Source organism: Rattus rattus, chromosome 15, assembly GCF_011064425.1.
Source record: "Rattus rattus isolate New Zealand chromosome 15, Rrattus_CSIRO_v1, whole genome shotgun sequence".
In the NCBI taxonomy this organism is placed as follows: Eukaryota; Metazoa; Chordata; class Mammalia; order Rodentia; family Muridae; genus Rattus; species Rattus rattus.
In genome coordinates this window covers 65,186,291-65,204,008 of record NC_046168.1, presented here as the reverse complement: position 1 = coordinate 65,204,008, position 17,718 = coordinate 65,186,291, and the positions used below count along the sequence as shown (strand labels likewise).

The 17,718-nt window shown below is 45.8% G+C and overlaps 1 protein-coding gene across 1 annotated transcript in view; it reads right to left on the bottom strand.

The window, feature by feature from the left end:
• Positions 1 to 17,718, bottom strand: part of Ccbe1 (collagen and calcium binding EGF domains 1) — a 63,764-nt gene that overhangs the window by 4,967 nt on the left and 41,079 nt on the right. Inside the window, exons 3-5 of the mRNA XM_032885505.1 lie at positions 16,872 to 17,024; positions 8,448 to 8,551; positions 1,505 to 1,625 (exon numbers count right to left, since the gene is read on the bottom strand). Of these exons, the coding sequence (XP_032741396.1) occupies positions 1,505 to 1,625; positions 8,448 to 8,551; positions 16,872 to 17,024 (378 nt within the window). The remainder of the gene's footprint in view (positions 1 to 1,504; positions 1,626 to 8,447; positions 8,552 to 16,871; positions 17,025 to 17,718) is intronic.

Genomic DNA, 17,718 nt, shown 5'->3' with positions numbered 1-17,718 from the left:
AAATATAAAGCAAAAGGGATTTATTATTGAGGAATGTACATGGATATAGAGGATTGTGTATGAACTGTAGAAAGACAAGTGGAATATAGAGAAAACCAATGGATACTGACTTAACACAAAGGAACGTCTTCCTACCATTGGAGGGATTCGAACAGTTGAAGACTGCAAAGCACTGAAGGTAAATTGAGTGACAACAAAGCCCCAGACTAACTTAGCTACTCAACTTCCTGTTATAGATCTGACAAAGGGGCAGGGGGAGGACTGTCTCAAAGAGTGTTTACCAAGTTTCCCAGGCTCTAGTGTTTATCTACCAATGACATGCATCATTCAATATAAAATTTGACACACATTAATAAGCAAGAGAAAGAGAAGCAAGCAGCTACCAAGCGATATAGCAGTCAGTAGAATCAGATTCTGAGGTGGTTCAGACAGGAGCCAGATGCTAGAGTGTATCATGTGTCTAGTTCTTTACCACTTCCAATGGTCTGTAAGGAGCCAAACTTGAAAGGAGGAGAAAACCCCCCAGTGGTTTCCTTTGCTCAAAGTGCAATCTGTGCCATGTTATCTCCTTTGAGTTGAGTAGCTCCTACTAACAGAACTACTCACAGTAAGAACATGAAAGAATTTCAGACTCTTGAAAAGCAAAAGAGAAGCCATTTCTAGTTCACCCTATAATTAAAGCAGAGTTGAGAGTCCTCTGGTCTGGTCCTCTGGTCTTCAGCCCCAGAATGGGAAAGCCTTGGTAAAGGAAAGCCTTTGGTGGATACCTACAGCTGGTGTGGGGAGAACCCCAGAGGCACATGTCTCATGGGAACTTTCTGCATGGTGGAAACTCTTTGGATTATGAGGCTGATGTGGAGTGTAAGTCCCAGGGAAGTCTGTCTATCCTTGTCAAAAGTCAAACTCAATCGTGGAAGGGCCTAGATCATTATATGATCTATACCTCAACAGATCCCACCTACAATATAACAGGAGTAAGAGTAGAATTGAAAATGCAGTAAGCAATAAGAGAATATAGAGAAAGAGCTGAGGAAAGTGGTGATGGGGCTGGCTGTGGCTTGGAAGAGCTGAATGACTTTACGAGGCTATGACTCTACATTAACGTTTTCCTAGGGTGAACTCAACTAACAGTCTTCACAGTGCTTTTCATTGGTTTTGAAATAGGATCTCACTATGTAGCCCAGGGTAGCCTCTAACTCATGATCTTTCTTCTGTTGACTCTCTCAGTACTGGGAATTCCAGGTGTAGAGTACCATGCACAACTTTTAAAATGATTGTCAGGAGTCTTATCTGATCCTAGAAAATATACAGGCCCCAACTTCCCATGGCCTTTCCTTGTACAGCCATGCTGTCCTGTATATCCAATTTCACCTGTGAGCATAGATGGAAGCTGGAGAATCCTGTCCAGCCTCGCTGAGTGTGAACTCTCATTCAGTCAGCCTTCATTCAAGCTGGTGCGAGGGCAGAAATGCCACCAGCTTCCCAGGCTCTTCTTCATACTCACCAGGTGGGCCCTGTCCCCCAGGCAGGCCAGGAGGTCCTGGAAGATAGGTGTTCGAGGCCAACACCTTGTCACCATTGACATACTTGCCCAGTTCGGCGGCATTGTTGGGGAGCAGAGAAATCTATAAAGACAAGGCAAACCTGGGTCAGAAAGCCATGGTGGCCCCTTGAGGAAGTCTGTGTTAGAGTCATCTGTAGAGGCTACAAGGCCTACTCATGATTTTGTCCTTAACTGTAGCTAGTTAGAGTGCAAAGGGGGAGAGAGATGCTTTCTAGCCAAGGAGCTGTCCAGGGCAAGCTTCTTGCATGAGCAGCCTAGGGAGGCAGAAGTTGAAACCAGGTAACTTCAGGGTTGCAGGAACATCCTAGAACAGTTGCCATGACTGATCAAGCATGCTAGCTTTGTACTTCATAGCTTTCAAGTAACGACTTTATAAATCAAACACATATTCATTACACGTGATGCTGGTGTCTGGTAGACAGCTATGACTTGAAAATGAGTATAGGGAACAGGGGTCAATGGCAGAGGAACAAAAGCAAATCCACTCTCCGGGACCACGCGCCAACTCTTGCCACTGAATCCCAGTCCATTTTATCACCCGCCACTAGTTGAGGCACTGAGATGGAAATGCTGGTGTGAGCCCTCTGGATTTGGGGTAGAGGGACATTGAAATCTCAGCCTTGCCAAGGTCTATCTGTAAGGCCTGGATCTCATCTATGAATGAGATGGGTAGCATTCGCCTAAGAAGTCTGCTGTACAGGAAAAGGATGCCTGGGCCCAGTGTCCAGCCACTGTCACTGTTCAGTGGGGGAAGGTTCTGCCCACATGGGACAAAGCAGTACCTTCAGGTTAAGTCTTCTAACCTTTCTGGTTTCCTACTCCATGTCTATAAAATGGGGTGTGCGTCACTAGGTGATCACATCATCATATTCGAAATTCCGTTATCTGGCTAGGGGTAGGAATCTACCATGGTTGGGTTTTAACACTGATCCTGTTGCTTCTTCCTCTTGGTTAGCTCCAGTGTTCATATTAAATTGATGTTATAAGACCAGCCAGTGTCTACAACCCCAGTGTCCGAGCTGCCTGTAGATCTCACACTCCTATGGCAAGTTGGAAGGAAAGGTAGCGACTAGCCGTGGTCTCCCAGAAATATCAGGGAGTGGGCCTGCGGAGTGTGAGTAGTGTGTGTGTGTGTGTGTGTGTGTGTGTGTGTGTGTGTGTGTGTGTGTGTGTGTGATAGCAATATGAGTAGAGCCTGTACTTCTCCTGAGTGCCAATTGATAGACTTCCAATCACCATTCTCTCAGATCTGATTTGCTTTGTATTAAAGCAACCACCCCCAGAGAGCTGTTGGCACAAGCAAGCTGGATACTGAATATGGAGTGCCCGCTGTTAGTATTCAGCACATGCTTGGTAGATACAGAGCTGTAAGTCTCTTAAGAGCAGTAATTAGACACCATGGAAACTATATTTAGCAGGTGCTAGCTCTTTTCACAAAGGCCACCTCTTCCAAGTTCATCATGGACATGAACTATATTCAGTCAGAACCCTCTTATTCCTCCCTTATCATCATCTCATTCCTTCCGCTAGTCACCTGCCTTCATGCTGCACACACATACACATGCACACACATGTGCACAGGAATACCTTTAGGTATCAGAGAGTCATCTAAAATCTGCAAATGGGAGAAGACGTTTGTACGACCTAGTTTTTGTCAGTGTGACCAGCTCTGGCCACTTGGAAATGGGATCAGTTGAGAAAATGCCCCCAGGAGTTTCCCTGTAGGCAAACATCATGGGATATTTTCTTGATTAATAATTGATGGGCCCAGCCCACTATTGGCAATACCACCCTGGGACAGATGGTCCTGAGTTGTATAAAAAAGCAGGCCAGTCAGACCATGGTGAACAAGGCAGGAAGCAGTGTTTCCCTGTGGACCATTTCAGTTTCTGCCTCAAGGTCTCTCTACCTGTGTTTCCCTTCATGATGGGCTTTTGACTTATATATAAACCAAATAAACCACTTTTGCCCAAGTTCTTTTGGCCATGGTCTTTATCAGAGCAATAGAAACCTTCCTAATAAAACATGCATTTTTTTTTGCCTGAGTCTAGCTAATTCCATTAAACATTGATTTACAGTTGCATCTGTCTTTCTGGAAATGCTATAATTATTCTTTGTGGTTAAATAAAATGTCATGGTACATACATACATTTTCTTTGAAAACTGTATGAAATGTATTTGTGTGTGTGTGTGTGTGTGTGTGTTTGAGCTTGTGCACGCGTGCACACTTGTGTGTTATAGCTGGGGAGGCCAGTTCAGAACCTGAATATGTGCTTGGTAGGAAGGGAACGAGTATCCCAGCGAGCCTGCTCACTGCGTGCACTCACAGACCTCTGCATTCTCAAGCTTGCCTATCCCTTTGCTCCATTCAATCGCCATGGAGTCACACTGTTGGCTTCTCTGTAAGATGTAAGTTTGAGGCAGGACTTTATTCCATACAGTTTGGGTTTCCTCATTGCTCGGGCTACTGCAGGGCACAGTGGATGCCCAGCAAACACTTGCAACACCATCTCAATTGCTCTCTATGGGTTAAGTGGGTTGCTGGTTTAAGAGGGTCTAGATCCCCTGCTCCCTATACAGTGGCCTCTGGAGGCAGAGCACACTATGGGTCAAGAGCTGCTGAGCAAGCTTACTGAGGGGCTCTGCCTCTCTTTGGGGTCTTTCTCCCCTGGCCCTCTGTCTTATTTCTAGCAGTCTCTTTAGCCATGAGAGTAAATTTCAAAAGAGAAACTGACAGGCTGTGTGACTCAGTTTTCCTTGGTGCCTAACTGAAAGTTGAGTGGAAGGTGTTCTATCTGTCCCTATTCTATCTGTCCCTATTCTATCTGTCCCTAAGATCCTTTCCCTTTCTTACCTAATCACTTTTCTAATGAGAGAGAGAGAGAGAGAGAGAGAGAGAGAGAGAGAGAGAGAGAGAGAGAGAATGAAGCAGGAGAGGCACTGAGGTCTGAATGGACAATGCAAGCCCCCAAACAGGAAGTTTCATAGGACTAATATGACGTATGCAGCTTAGAAAACGACTATAGCTAGCACACGTAGTGAACACTCAGGCCAGCACATAGAACTCCCACCCGCCCTGATCCCCCTTAGGGTGCTGTGCCAGTCTCCTTTCTTCCTTCAAAAGTAACCCCTGTCTTGACTTGTACAATATTTCCTGCAGTAAACAAGCAATCTGTTGCAGTAAATTCTCCAACCTAAATAAACCCATGCAATGAAAACACAACTCAATATGAATACAAGCTGTGTGCCTAGATTGGGTAGATCCACCACTGTGTTACTCTATCCCCAGCTAGGAGATCCCTTATAACTTGTGGTTTCTCCAGGCCATGGGCTTCATCTCCATCTTCCTTCCACCTCCTCTTCCTCCCTCATCCCTTCTCTCTCTCTCTCTCTCTCTCTCTCTCTCTCTCTCTCTCTCTCTCTCTCTCTCTCAAACTCTTCAGCTCCAGCTTCCCTTCCTTCTCCAATCACTGGCTCTTGCCTTTATTTTACAAGTTAAAATGGGGAGAAGGTTCTGGTGAAGTAGTGATTCACTCCTCATCCTAGGCAGCCCTTCTTGGAAGTGTAATTATCACCAAAATGCAAGCAGCACTAGGGCAACCCGCAGCAAACAATCCACCACCCAGCAGTCCTTATCTAAACACTGTGGTTTGCGTAACCCTTGCTAGTTTAAAACTGACAGGTCTTATAGGTTCCTTATATTCTGTATGTTGCTGTTTTATGGGATTTTCTTTTCCAACTGATTCCTTGAAGAGCCCAGGTATTTGATCTGGGGCATTTTCTGTGGCTAGAATTCTACCTACTGTATACTCATGGTGTAGTTCAACATGTGTGCATACAAGTTCGGTGAGAGACCCTGTCTCATACTGGGAGGTTGGCTGCTCTCCAGCACCCCAAACCTCCATACCTATTTCTTGGACAACATTTATATGGGCAAATAAATGCCCCATGGTTTATGAAAAGAACAGACTGTATCAGCAGTAGCAAGTGAATGTTAACAGCAAATGATGATATACACCAGGGTTCAGGAGAAGGCCTGGGTTTAAAGCCTGACATCTTGACCATGCACTTCAGCCCTGAGAACATGAGCATGTTTCTTACAAGGCTCTGGTCACAGTTATGTGGGGATTTGTGTATAGAACTGCTCCTCATACTACAGGAAGCTATACCTTCCTGGAGGGACCTTTTCTAAGAGTACTAGCCATCAGCTGGGTATGGTGACCCATATCTATGACCACAGCACTTGGGAGGTAGAGGTAAGATCAGAAGTTCAAGGTCATCCTCTACTACACTGATAGTTCAAGTCCAGCTTGGGTTCCTGATGAGACCTGGCTCGAAGAAGAGAAGGAGGAGAAGGAGGAGGAGGAAGAAGTGGAGGAAGAGAAGGAGGAGGAGGAAGAGAAAGAAGAAGAGGAGGAGGAGGAGGAGAAGAAGGGAGGGGAAGAATAGAAGAAAAGGGAAGAAAAGGAAAGAAGAAAAGAAACAGGAATTGGGTGAAGGTTTGGTGGACAAAGTGCTTGCCCTAAGCTTGATCCTTAGTACCCATGTAAATGCAGGAAGCACACATCTACACTGTACCGTACATTGAGAGTGTAGTGGGTTGGCCTAATGCTGCCTGTATTCTAATGCTAACTTTGGGCCCCCAAGAGGGAGTCTCTGTGGCAACTAGACGTTCACATGGAGTGACCCTGCCCCCAAGTTATTTCTGATTGGTAAATAAAGATGCCAACTGCCAATAGCTGGGCAGAAGAGACATAGGTGGGGTTTAAGTTTCGCAGTCTTGGGGTAGAAGAGAAGCTGCCACAGTTAGGAGTAAAGGAAAAGTGGACTGGCCAATTGAAGTTAAGAGCAGCTTAGATCAAACATAGGGAGTAATGACGTGGGGTTATTGATAAGAAGGTTGATTCTAATAGTATAAAGGCTAGGTATCTGCACAGCTCTTGTGTTGCTTAAGGCTTATTAAAAAAATAAAGGGTGGGTGTGTGTGTGTGTGTGTGTGTGTGTGTGTGTGTGTGTGTGTGTGTTGTGTCTGGAAACTCAATAACCAAAAGTGGGTTAGAAACCTTGGGCTAGGATTTAAATAATGTCTACAACAGGAGACAGACAGATCTCGGGGACATATTAGCTTACCAGTGTAGTCGAAATGGTAAGTTCCAGGTTCAATGAGAGGTCCTGTCTCAAGACATATGTTGGAGAATGATGGAGGAAGCCAACTAATATTGATTTCTGGCCTTCATGTGTGCACACAGGTGGGTAAGCAACCCTCCATGCACACACGGACATATATGCTCTCCCCTTACACACTTCCCATAATTCCCCATGGATGCCAGTGTTCATGCTGCATGCATGGGGACGGGGAGGCACAAGGCAGAGCAATTCTCGCTCAACCCAAGCATGGGAGAGCTAGCGAGGGACCAAGACAAACTCACTATCCCTACAAAGCATCAGCAAATCTCTGAGCGTCGCGTGCATCTCAACATCAGTTATTCAACTTCTTCATCCTTCCCAGCTTGCACAGATGACAGAATGCTTCAAGGTGATTAAGAGAAGGCCAGCTACAGCAATGAGTTTTTCCTGAACGACTTGCAATACCGAGTCCCTTAAAATCGTGCCAGCTGGAGAGGACTTATGGAAGATCACAGGTTACTTCCAGAGAAGAAAAGCGAGGGCAGCCTTGTGTCTTGGGACCATAATCAACTGCCTCCCCAGAGCCTGATGCTCTAAGCCCGATGAAAGGCGAGCTTAACGCTTCTGCAAGCCTTCCTAGTTTCCTCTAAAAATGCTAACATCAATTCAAGTGTCACCTGGGGCAAGCTGTATGGGAAACATTTCTTCCTCTCTCTTTGTTTATACTGGCACATGGACAAAGCTTTCTGCCTGTCTACGGTATGACAGGCTATTTATGATTAGCTTCGTGTTTTACTCATGCCCATGTAAACATATAACACACAGGTACACGTGTGCCTCTGCCAAAGTCCATCATGACCTTCCCAGCCTGTGCATCAGAGGCTGGAAATGCTACTTCCCTTCCCAGCCTGTTGTTCCGATGGACAAGCTGGTCGCTGAGGTTCTCATTATGGCGACTGCCAGTTTTCTTGTCATGGAAGAGATAGCATCTCATGTTTACCCTTTTGCCCTTTAGAATAACCGACTGCCGAAGTTAAACAGATTATACATGCCCCTTTGATCTTCCGAGAGCCTTGAGTGGAAGCGATTAAACAAACAAAACGGCGAGTTTATGTTTGGGCAGCTGAAGAACCATTTCAGAGTGGCGGACGAGCCAGCGAGCGTGCTGACCTCAGGTGTAATAAACACCAGCCCAGGGACTGTCACCCAAGGAGATTCAGGCCACTAGATCCATCACGAGGCCGCTTTACACAGCTGGGTGACATTACCAGCACCCTGGTCCCCGTCTCATCGGGTGGAGTTTTTAAGAAAGGGAATTGGTTCTCACTCCTGGTGACAAGGACTGCTTTCCCAGGGGGCGTTTTCCTTTCCCAGACTATAAAGTTTACAGGAGAAAATGAAGGCCCCACACAATGATGTTCAGCTTGCAGAAGGTTTAAGAGAGAAAGCTCTCAATGGATAAAACGGATTAAATGTCATCGCGAAGGTCTGCCCAGGATTCTACTCTTTCGATAACGTTGCGTGTACCCATTGCTAGGCCTGCTATAGTGAGTCCCTCCTTAGGACTTCGCTGTGTGTTCTGTCGCTGTTTAGGGGCTTGGCTCTGAAGTGGAGGCACATTCAGAATCCATATCTAGTTGACATCATGAGTCGATACAATGAATGCTCAACCAGAGTGATCTATTGGCTCATTCGCCCTCCTACCCCCAAACCCCTTGCGTGGGCTCTACCGTGCCCCTTGCAGAGATAAGGGTACCTTCTGCTTCAGCTGCAGCACCGTCTGCTTCATCTGGGAGAACTCCTTGCAGGTGGCACAGCAGGTCCCAGCTTTCACCTCATTCTCGGACTTCTCCTCATGCCCTGGGAAAGGAGATAGGATCAGCTTCTGCTGGGCGGTTGTCCAGGCAGATGGCCTGGAGAGATGGCACCGGTAGGGCAGTCCCTAGGCATGGGCTACAGAAAGGCTGAGCATGGAAGGTACAAGGGGGTAGGTGTTGACAGTTTTATGGTTCTCGAGTTCTCATGTTGACCCTGTCAGATGACCCAGGGTCAGGGGAGAGGGGAAGGAACAGAGAGAGAGGCCCTCCTACTCTGTTCTTTGACATCCTGAATGTGTGAAAACACGTGTTATGGTCCTTTTCTTAGCATCTTCCACGGGTGGAAGTGTATGCATTTGTCAATGCTTTCTAGAATGGTGGCTCTATAACTCTGGCATGATTTTACTATTCTCCAGGGGGCCAAAGTTCACGTGCAACGCAGATTCTCACAGTCAGGCAGCAGCTTGCATGATACTGCTTCCCCCTCTCCCTCCCTGACAGTGCAGTATTGAGGGGGTGGACCATGGCCCAGTTGAGTGGGGCCTAACACGTTAAGTCTGAAAACGGCTCTGCAGGAGAGAAGACAGCTTGAAGATGATGACACGAGTTGTCATTCCCTTGGATGTATTGCTCAGCCGGGAGAGATGGGTACCATTCCTCTGTCTTAGCGTCTACAAACCCACTAGGATACAGAGCCGAGCTGTCTGTTTCTGTAGGCAGTCTTTGTGCTCTACTGTGAGTGTATCTGCTGGCTAAGGACTCACTGTCCACTATGGTGGACACAACTCAATCATCTGCTTGGAGCTGTCCATTGTCTTGAGCCATTCATCCACTGCCAGTCAGTGTCATTGTGAGGTAATCAAGGTGTCAGGAAATGGAAGTGGCTAGTCATGCCCAATCGAGAGCAGAGAGACATGGGTGCATGATTTTGCACTCAGTTCACATTCTTCTCTTTCGTACTGGTCTGGTCCCAAACCTGGAGAATGATCTTCCTCGCTTTTAGGTTGGGTCTTCAGTTAACAGTCAACATAATCAATATACTCCCCCATATGCCTATAGACCAACTCAGTTGGGATCATTCCTCAGTGAGATTCTTCTCAGGTGACTCATAGTGTCAAGTTGACCGTTCACACTAACCACTACACCACCCTTCCATTCGCCTCTCTTCTGTCGAGTCACACACTGTGTGACGCAGTTATTGTGAACGGGAGATAAATGAACATTTCTGCTTCACGGTTTACATCTGACTTTGGAGTAAGGCCAAGCCACCAGTTGAGGGTACACATACAGGAGTAAAAAAGCCCATCTCTGTATTCCTAGTTTTCCCGTTCTCAGCTAGATTTCCCAAGTGTTGGTGTGGTTGAACAACTGTTTATTAGCATGACAGAGTAAACCTACTTTGTCACTTGGCTCTGGACAGACATTATATGGACCATAGAAAGTTAGAACGGATACAACCTTAGCGTTCTTTTACAGGTAAGTGCTGTGTGCAGATCACACAATTAAAAAGGCCACCCAACTGGCCCTTTGGGGTGCAGGGTAGGCATGAAGGGAGGCCGTTAATGGAGTTTCTGCTAAGAGCATCCAGATGTGGTCAGGCAGGTTCAGGGAAGCCACTCTATTAAACTTACTGTGTACCTTAAATATACCCAGAGCTCAAGTTTGCTGACCTCCCAGAGTTTAAAGCTGTAGTACTACTTAGTGACCACACGGGGGCATGGAGGTCTAATTTTTATGAGAGGTTACATACTCAGAGCATTAGAAATGTAACTATGGTAACATTATCAAATAAATCGAGGAAAAACCCGAGTGAGCTTCATGTGGGAAGTGTCCCAAGCAAACAAAGTATGTTAGTTCAATAGCTTGACTCTGCTGTTTCGTGAACTCGGTCCTGGTACATCACAACCATTGAGGGGTCTTTGAAAGCTTCTTTGGAATCTCCCTCCACCCATCCACCTGGGGGTGGCAGTAAGGGACAGTGTCAGGATGTTTTAACACTGCCCGTGTTAAGAACTTGCTAATCTACACGTTATCAGCTCTCGAGAGTTATTTGAAACACCTGGTGGTTTCTGAGTCTTTGAACTGGATTGATTGACACTCGGGGTCACGGTAACTTTATCAGAAAATAAACACCAGTTGGAAAATGGAAGACTAGTAAGCTAGTCATGACGGAGCCGGCATTTCCTCCATTGTCTCCCCCGTTGTGCTACACAGACTCCCTTGTGTCTCAACCGGCTCCAGCTCTGGGTTTTCAAAGATAAAAATCAAAGTGGCCAAACACTGCAAGGCCATGTCAGATGGCTTGTATCTCGTACCGAAGATACAATCTTTCAAATCGGTGGCAGCTGTCCTGGGGTCACGCCCCTCCCATGCTAGCTTTCCATGTTATGATGATGATGATGATGATGATGATGATGATGACGACGACGGCAACGATGATGGTGATGATGGTGACGATGATGATGGTGACTACTACAATTATTTCAGTTTTTAAATTTACTATACTGTCTGTGCATGTGCGTACATGCACACATGTGCCAAGGTACGGGAGTGGAGGTCAGACAACTTTGTGCAGTTGCTTCTCTCCTTCCTCCTTTCCGTGGGTTCTGGAACCAATCTCAAGTCATCAAGTTTCGATGACGAGCAGCTCACTGGCCCTGGGCTTCCATTCTAAATTTGTCCGACTCTAACCCTTGTAGACATTGAACAATGAAAAGCCTGAGAAAATATCTCTCCCTAAAGAGCTTCCCTCAAACTCAGAACATATACCAGTCAGGGAGAAGCGATTTTAGGTCATATGTTTATACTCAATAATCATTATCTTCATTTAAAAAAAAAAAGAGCGATGAAATACTGGGCTGACTAATTTGCTCAAAGCAGATGGAAATGCTTAGCCGCCTCATGTCTGGAGGGCTCCATTTGCATTGAGCACGTCTTACTATCGAGTTGCTTGTTCGGATGTGAAATCACTCATCCTTGAGATACAATAAGAAATGGTCTTAGAAGGTGTTAGAGCTGGGCGTGCTTTCAAGCCTGAGAACTTGCGCAGAAAAGACAAGGAAATACAAAACGGCAGGCAGGACTTGTGCTGTTATGTGGATCACAGCCAATTTGGAAAAGTTTTCCAAGGGTAAAGGGGTCCTGGAGCTGGAGATCAATAGTGTCCTCAGACACTGAGGGAAACTGGCTGAGACCAGTCTCAAACTACACAGTCAGTGAGCACTGACCCTGACCTGGTCACCTGCTTGAACTTTCCAAGCAAGGAACTTCCTGTGGCATCATGGCTGTCAGACAGATGATTTCAGAGACCTTCCTTTCCCTTGTTCTCTCTGTCCCCAGAGTCATCAGAGGCAGGGGACAAGGTGTATTGAGGCAATGATGGCTCAGTGGGCAAGCAGTTGAATTAGGATAGGGACCTCCTGGGTGCACAACGAACATGTCCTTTCTCAAACCTACCTGTATGAATGCTTCTTCTACTGGGACACCCTAAACACAGTATAATGATGCTTCATTGTAAAATACAAAGCCAAATCAAATCCCTCTGCCCATATGTGCTGAGTTCAGTGTCGACTGTAAATTGAGCATTAGAAGTAAATATTGTCAAGTAATTTTGTAAGGATCACACTTCTGGGGAGTACGAAGGACCTGGCAGCGGCATTTCATTAGTGTGTTTTATTGATTTCAAACACACAGAGTTGCTGTCTATGGATGGTGGTGGAGGAAGAGGCAGAGGGAAACAGGAGAACATCTACCGTTCATCGCAGGTTCTTTAACCCTATTGTCTCAGTCAGGCTTGGTGGCAAAATCACCAAATGGCTTTTAGGTATGAAAGACAAGGACATTTCCAGTCTGGGTCACCATCAGAGGAACCAAGATTCTCAGAATATGATGTAATGAAAGAGGTCTGCCCTGTTTCCACCTGTTCTAGGCCAGGGCCCTTGTACCTCAGTCACTGTACCTGTTGCAAACACCTTTGTCCGAGAATGTCCACATGTCTTATCAAGTTTAGCCCAGAGCTCAGGTTTGTGACATAGATAGTTTCCAATCTGTGCTTTTCCAGATTGTCATCCCCTATGGTAGCTTTAAAATATTACTTTGGGGTTGGAGAGATGGCTCAATGGCCACTATTCCAGAGGAACCAGATATAGTTACAGCACCGACACAGCAGCTCATAACCATCCGTAACTCCAGTCTCAGGTTTCTAACACCCTTTCCTGGCCTCCTTGGACACTGCACACATGTGGAACACAAACATACATGCAGGGAAAGCACCCCACACATATAATAAACATAAACTAAAAATATTAATGCTCCCTTTACAAATTATTATTTTGCATGTATGTGTGGCTATGTGACACAAGCATATCTGTGTGGATATCTGGTGTCTTCCTCCAGCTTGTCTTATTTAAAAGAGCTCAAATGTGTGTGTGTGTGTGTGTGTGTGTGTGTGTGTGTGTGTGTGTGTGTGTGTGAGAGAGAGAGAGAGAGAGAGAGAGAGAGAGAGAGAGAGAGAGAGAGAGTGTATTTGAGTAATGGAGTGTATGTATGTGTCTCATGTACATGCAGGTGCCTGAGAAGGCCAGAAGAGAGCGCCATACCTAGAATTAGAGTCACAGGTCATTCTAAGAGTCCTGACCTGGATGCTGGGACCCAAGCCCAGCTCTTAGTACTAAGCTAACTCTTTAGCTCTTCTACCTCATGTTTTGAGACAAGGTCTCGAATGAATTTTGAGCTTGAGTTTGCTGTTTCGCTTAGACTGCTTGGTTTGACAAGACCTCGGACCTGCCTGTCTCCAGTCCTTTAACTCTGGGGTCAGAGATGTGTGCTGTTACACCCGTCTTTCCTGTGGGTGCTGGGGATCTGAACTCAGGCCCTAACGATTGTATAGAACATACTTTACCCACCAGGCCATCTTTCCAGCCCCGTTAGATGTTTATAAGGCTGCTTAAGCAATTAGGTGAAATTCAAGGGTCCTAGTTAGCTCTAACTGCCAGTCAGTTGGCTTGACACAGTCTAGACTTTCCCGAGACAAAAGTCTGGATTGCAGAATTGCCCAGATCCCATTGGCTTGTTGGTGTGTGTGTGTGTGTGTGTGTGTGTGTGTGTGTGTGTGTGTGTGTGTGTGTGTGTGTGTGCATATTAGCTAATGTAGGAGGGCCTAGCCCACAGTGGGCAGTACTGTCCCTAGACAAGTTGTCCTGGGCTCTACATCAAAGCTTACTGGGTGTGAGCCTATGAGTGGGCCAGAGAGCGAGACAACCTTTTTTTGATTGGACTTGAGGCCTGCTCCATGAGGTGAAAGCAATACTACCATTACCTGGCCAAGAACTGACAGCATGGAGCCTAGGAGAGGATTTACAATTCTTCTGTTACACAGACATAGGCTTGAGCCACCTCCCAGTGACTTATCATTAGGCCCATAGATTAAGGCATCTCTCAGCTCTTATCAGAGAACCTTCTGTTTGCAGTAGATGGTGATCAAGAACCACAATGGGCCAACGTGCAGAGTTGATGAAACTATGACATTCTCAAGAAAAATCTCAAAAATGAAAATCAAAACAAAAAAGATGCAACGGGGGCCTCTCAGCCTCTCCTTCTCTCGCCTTTGCTAAGCCATCTTTCTGAAGGTGGAGCACAGGTTAGTGCTTCCCACTGAAGCAGATCCTGTCAGTGAGCTGATGGACCATAGGGGCTCGAGCCCTGAGGACTGAGGAGAAATGTGTGTGGGGAAGCTAGGGATTACTGCAAGGGATGGAGATTTCTGGAGACCAGAGAACAAATGAACTTAGACTAGCAAACCCTATAGAGGCCTCTGGAACTTCCAACTGGTCTTTCTTCTTCTTGCTCTTACTGTCTCTGTCCTTGGAGACCATTTTGCCTTACCAGCCAGGCGCTTCTTGTGCTAAGGGCCAGCTCTGTGTTATGGGTATCTGGCTTGACACTCAGAAACACATGTTTGCTGTTCTGGTGGGTTTACTCTGCTTTGGGCTTCCTCAGGCTCCGTCCTGCCCATTTAAAAAAAAAAAGAAAAGACTGTTCACTATAGCAACTCAGGCAAACCACAGCCAACTATGTCCAGGCAGCTAGAAAGCTAATTCTATAAAGAAAAAGTGATTGCCTATATGACTGTTTCTCCCAGTCCTACATATTCATGATTTGCTAGAAGGAGGCACCCAGTGTCAATGAACACCTTCGTTTCAATCAAGGACATAACCTAAGAGATACACCACACCTCCCCGAGATATGCCACACATCTCCTGGGCCGCTCTCATCCTCTTCTTTGTGGATGGAACAAAACTGCAGTGACTTTTGAATTTAAAAAATGGTCTCTAAGTTATTTTCTCAATTAAGCATTGTTCCTCAAAGAGTGTTCTCCCTTGATCTGTGGTGCCCTCTCGATGGGTAGGCTCCACATGCTTCGGAGTTGAGAAGGGGTCCCTCTACCTCATGCACAGGATCCCTAAATGCCCTGCTCTGAACTGGCTCTAAGGAGCTATTTTGCATTTACGTTTTGCACATGGTGGCTTCTCCGTGACTCAACCTAGCTGCCCTTCAGAATCTGCCTTTGTAGTTGTTCCTTATGAGACAGCTGGTCTCCAGCTGTCTGCTGCCTCCTGGCCCTTTTTTGAAGCTGAGGCTCCATCTTGTGAGTGTCCAGATGTTTCTGGTTTTCTCAACTCCCTGCACATCTTTGTACACGTGATTTGCCCCAGGAGCCTCCTCCCTTCCCAGGGATGGCTCAGGCCCTCTATCTTCCCTTGACTGTGTGTGTGTGTGTGTGTGTGTGTGTGTGTGTGTGTGTGTGTGTGTGTGTACAGAGACAGAGAGACAGAGAGAGAGAGAGACACAGAGAGAGAGGGACAGAGAGAGAGAGAAGAGAGAGAGAGAGAGAGAGAGAGAGAGAGAGAGAGAGAGAGAGAGAGAGAGTGTGCTCACGCATGTGCTCATGCTTGTGCGTGTGCCTACATGTGCAAACATGCATGCTCATAATGGCATAGAACTCAACTTCTGGTCCTCTAAATGGCTAAGGACTTCTCTGTAGGGAACGTGTCTGGCCAACACTGGTAGCAAAGATGATTTTGCCTCAAAGTTCGTTGCAGCTGGAAGGTGATTATCATTGGTCTCCAAAGGCAAAAATTCTCATTTTTATGACGAGCTTGGCACTTGGCAGAGGTATCAGAGTTACTTTGCAAGTGAATGTTATAAGCATTTTCCCATCAACCTGGGACTTCTTTTCCTTCTTCCCTTTCTCTTTCTTCCTCATTTGCTTTATTCTTTTTTTTTTTCCTTCAGACTCAAAGAAGTAACCCACACATAGGCTGATCCTAGGCTCCAGTGACCGCCACCTTGGCTGAATCCCGCTTCAGTGTTGATGTCCTCTAGCCTCACCGTGCCATGCCAAAGCTCCAGCTGATAGACATCTTGTAGTTGACTGTGGACTGATCCAAAATGAGTTATTTGACAGATCGTATGTGAAATGCAAGTATAACATTTGGAATTTAAATAAATGTGCTCTCTCAAATTGCTGTAGAAATTTATATGCCCTCTTGTTTTCTGTGTTTATGATCATGAACCAAACAACTTGTTCCCACATGGGCACATGGTATAGACTGCATTTTGACTTGTGCTGAAATAGACTGAGGCCATGTGTGTAAATTATACAAATACATATTTCAGCACATTTTCTTTGAGAGAACATAGTACATCTGACTTCTTCCCTGTTCACTTTAGATTCCTGGAAACACACAGCCAAATGCTACTGATTTCTCCCATGCCACCTTCCTCCAGCCTATGCCACACCACCCCCCCACCCCCCAGCCTATGCCACACCGCCCCCCACCCCCCAGCATATTCCAGCTTACAACAGCTGACGTGGGCCCTGCTCCCATCAGCTTTCCGTAGAATGAGTTTGGTCTTCGGTTTGCACCTAGGTCCTGCTTGTCAGTGCCCAATCCCACACAGAGTTCCAAAAGGAGTGTTGGGCTTCCAAGTACTTATAATTTATATGCTATGCATAATATATACTACATATAAATGTATAAAATTGGATAAATAATATACATACAACATTAAAAATAACATTTACCACGTATAGTATAATTATATAATATGAATTATAGATTATACCTAATTGTATTTTACATATAACAATATATTATATATAACATATATCATAAGATATATGAAATATCGCTATACATATAAGTATATAATATGCATTCTAAATATAAGCTACATTTATAGACTTATAGAAATGCATAAGACATAATTTTATCTATATAAATAATTCATAAACTGGCATTCTCTATAATATCTAATAGAAGCATGCACACAGTTCGAGGTATTATGCTTGTCCTGCTCACCAGTGTCATTGGGGTATTTGTCTCCCCTCGTGCAGGTCCTCCCATCGTCCTCAAGGATGTAGCCCTCCCGACACTCACAGTGGTAGCTGCCCATGGTGTTGATGCAGGTATGTGCACACAGAGTGGTGTTGCCGGTGGCACACTCATCGATATCTGGTTTGAACCAAATGCATAGAATAACTTCAACACAGCATCCAACATTACCCTGGACCCTCTACTGGAACAAGAGAAACTTCTAGATCTGGACCAGAGAAATGTGGATAAAGTCCAGTGCTGGGAATGTAAGCCATACATGAAAACTTTCCTTCGGGCTATGTGACTGTCATTCTAGACCTAGAGTGGTGGAGCTCCTGTCTGTCATGTGACTTGGTGTCTCAGGGACTCACTCACCTGCGGAGTATGACAATGAGGCCAGCCCTAAGCATTCCCCAGGGTTCTGTGGAAGATGACCAGCAACATGGCTGATTTCTCACAGGAAGCTTGGTGGCTGAGGTTTTAGTTCCCTCTTTGTAATGGGAAGTTCCAAACAGCATGACGGTGACCCAGAGGTCACTTAGGAATGGTCTCTTCTCAGTTAAGAGTCATGACAGTAACTGGAAAAAGCTACTTCTAACAAAAGTAAATAGTCAGATGGGCCTCGTGGAGAGAGGTTTCTCCAGGCAGTCACTGCTGCATACTGACCCAACCTGACCCCTGGAGAGCTGTGGAAACGAGCCATGAGATCATCAAACAAGGGACCGCAATAGAGTCAGCATGGACTTTGTCCCTCAGTGGGGTGGGAACAAAAATGTTTCTCACCGCAGTAAAAATGAGAATACTGTGTTCTGTTTCCTGACCACTGGATGAA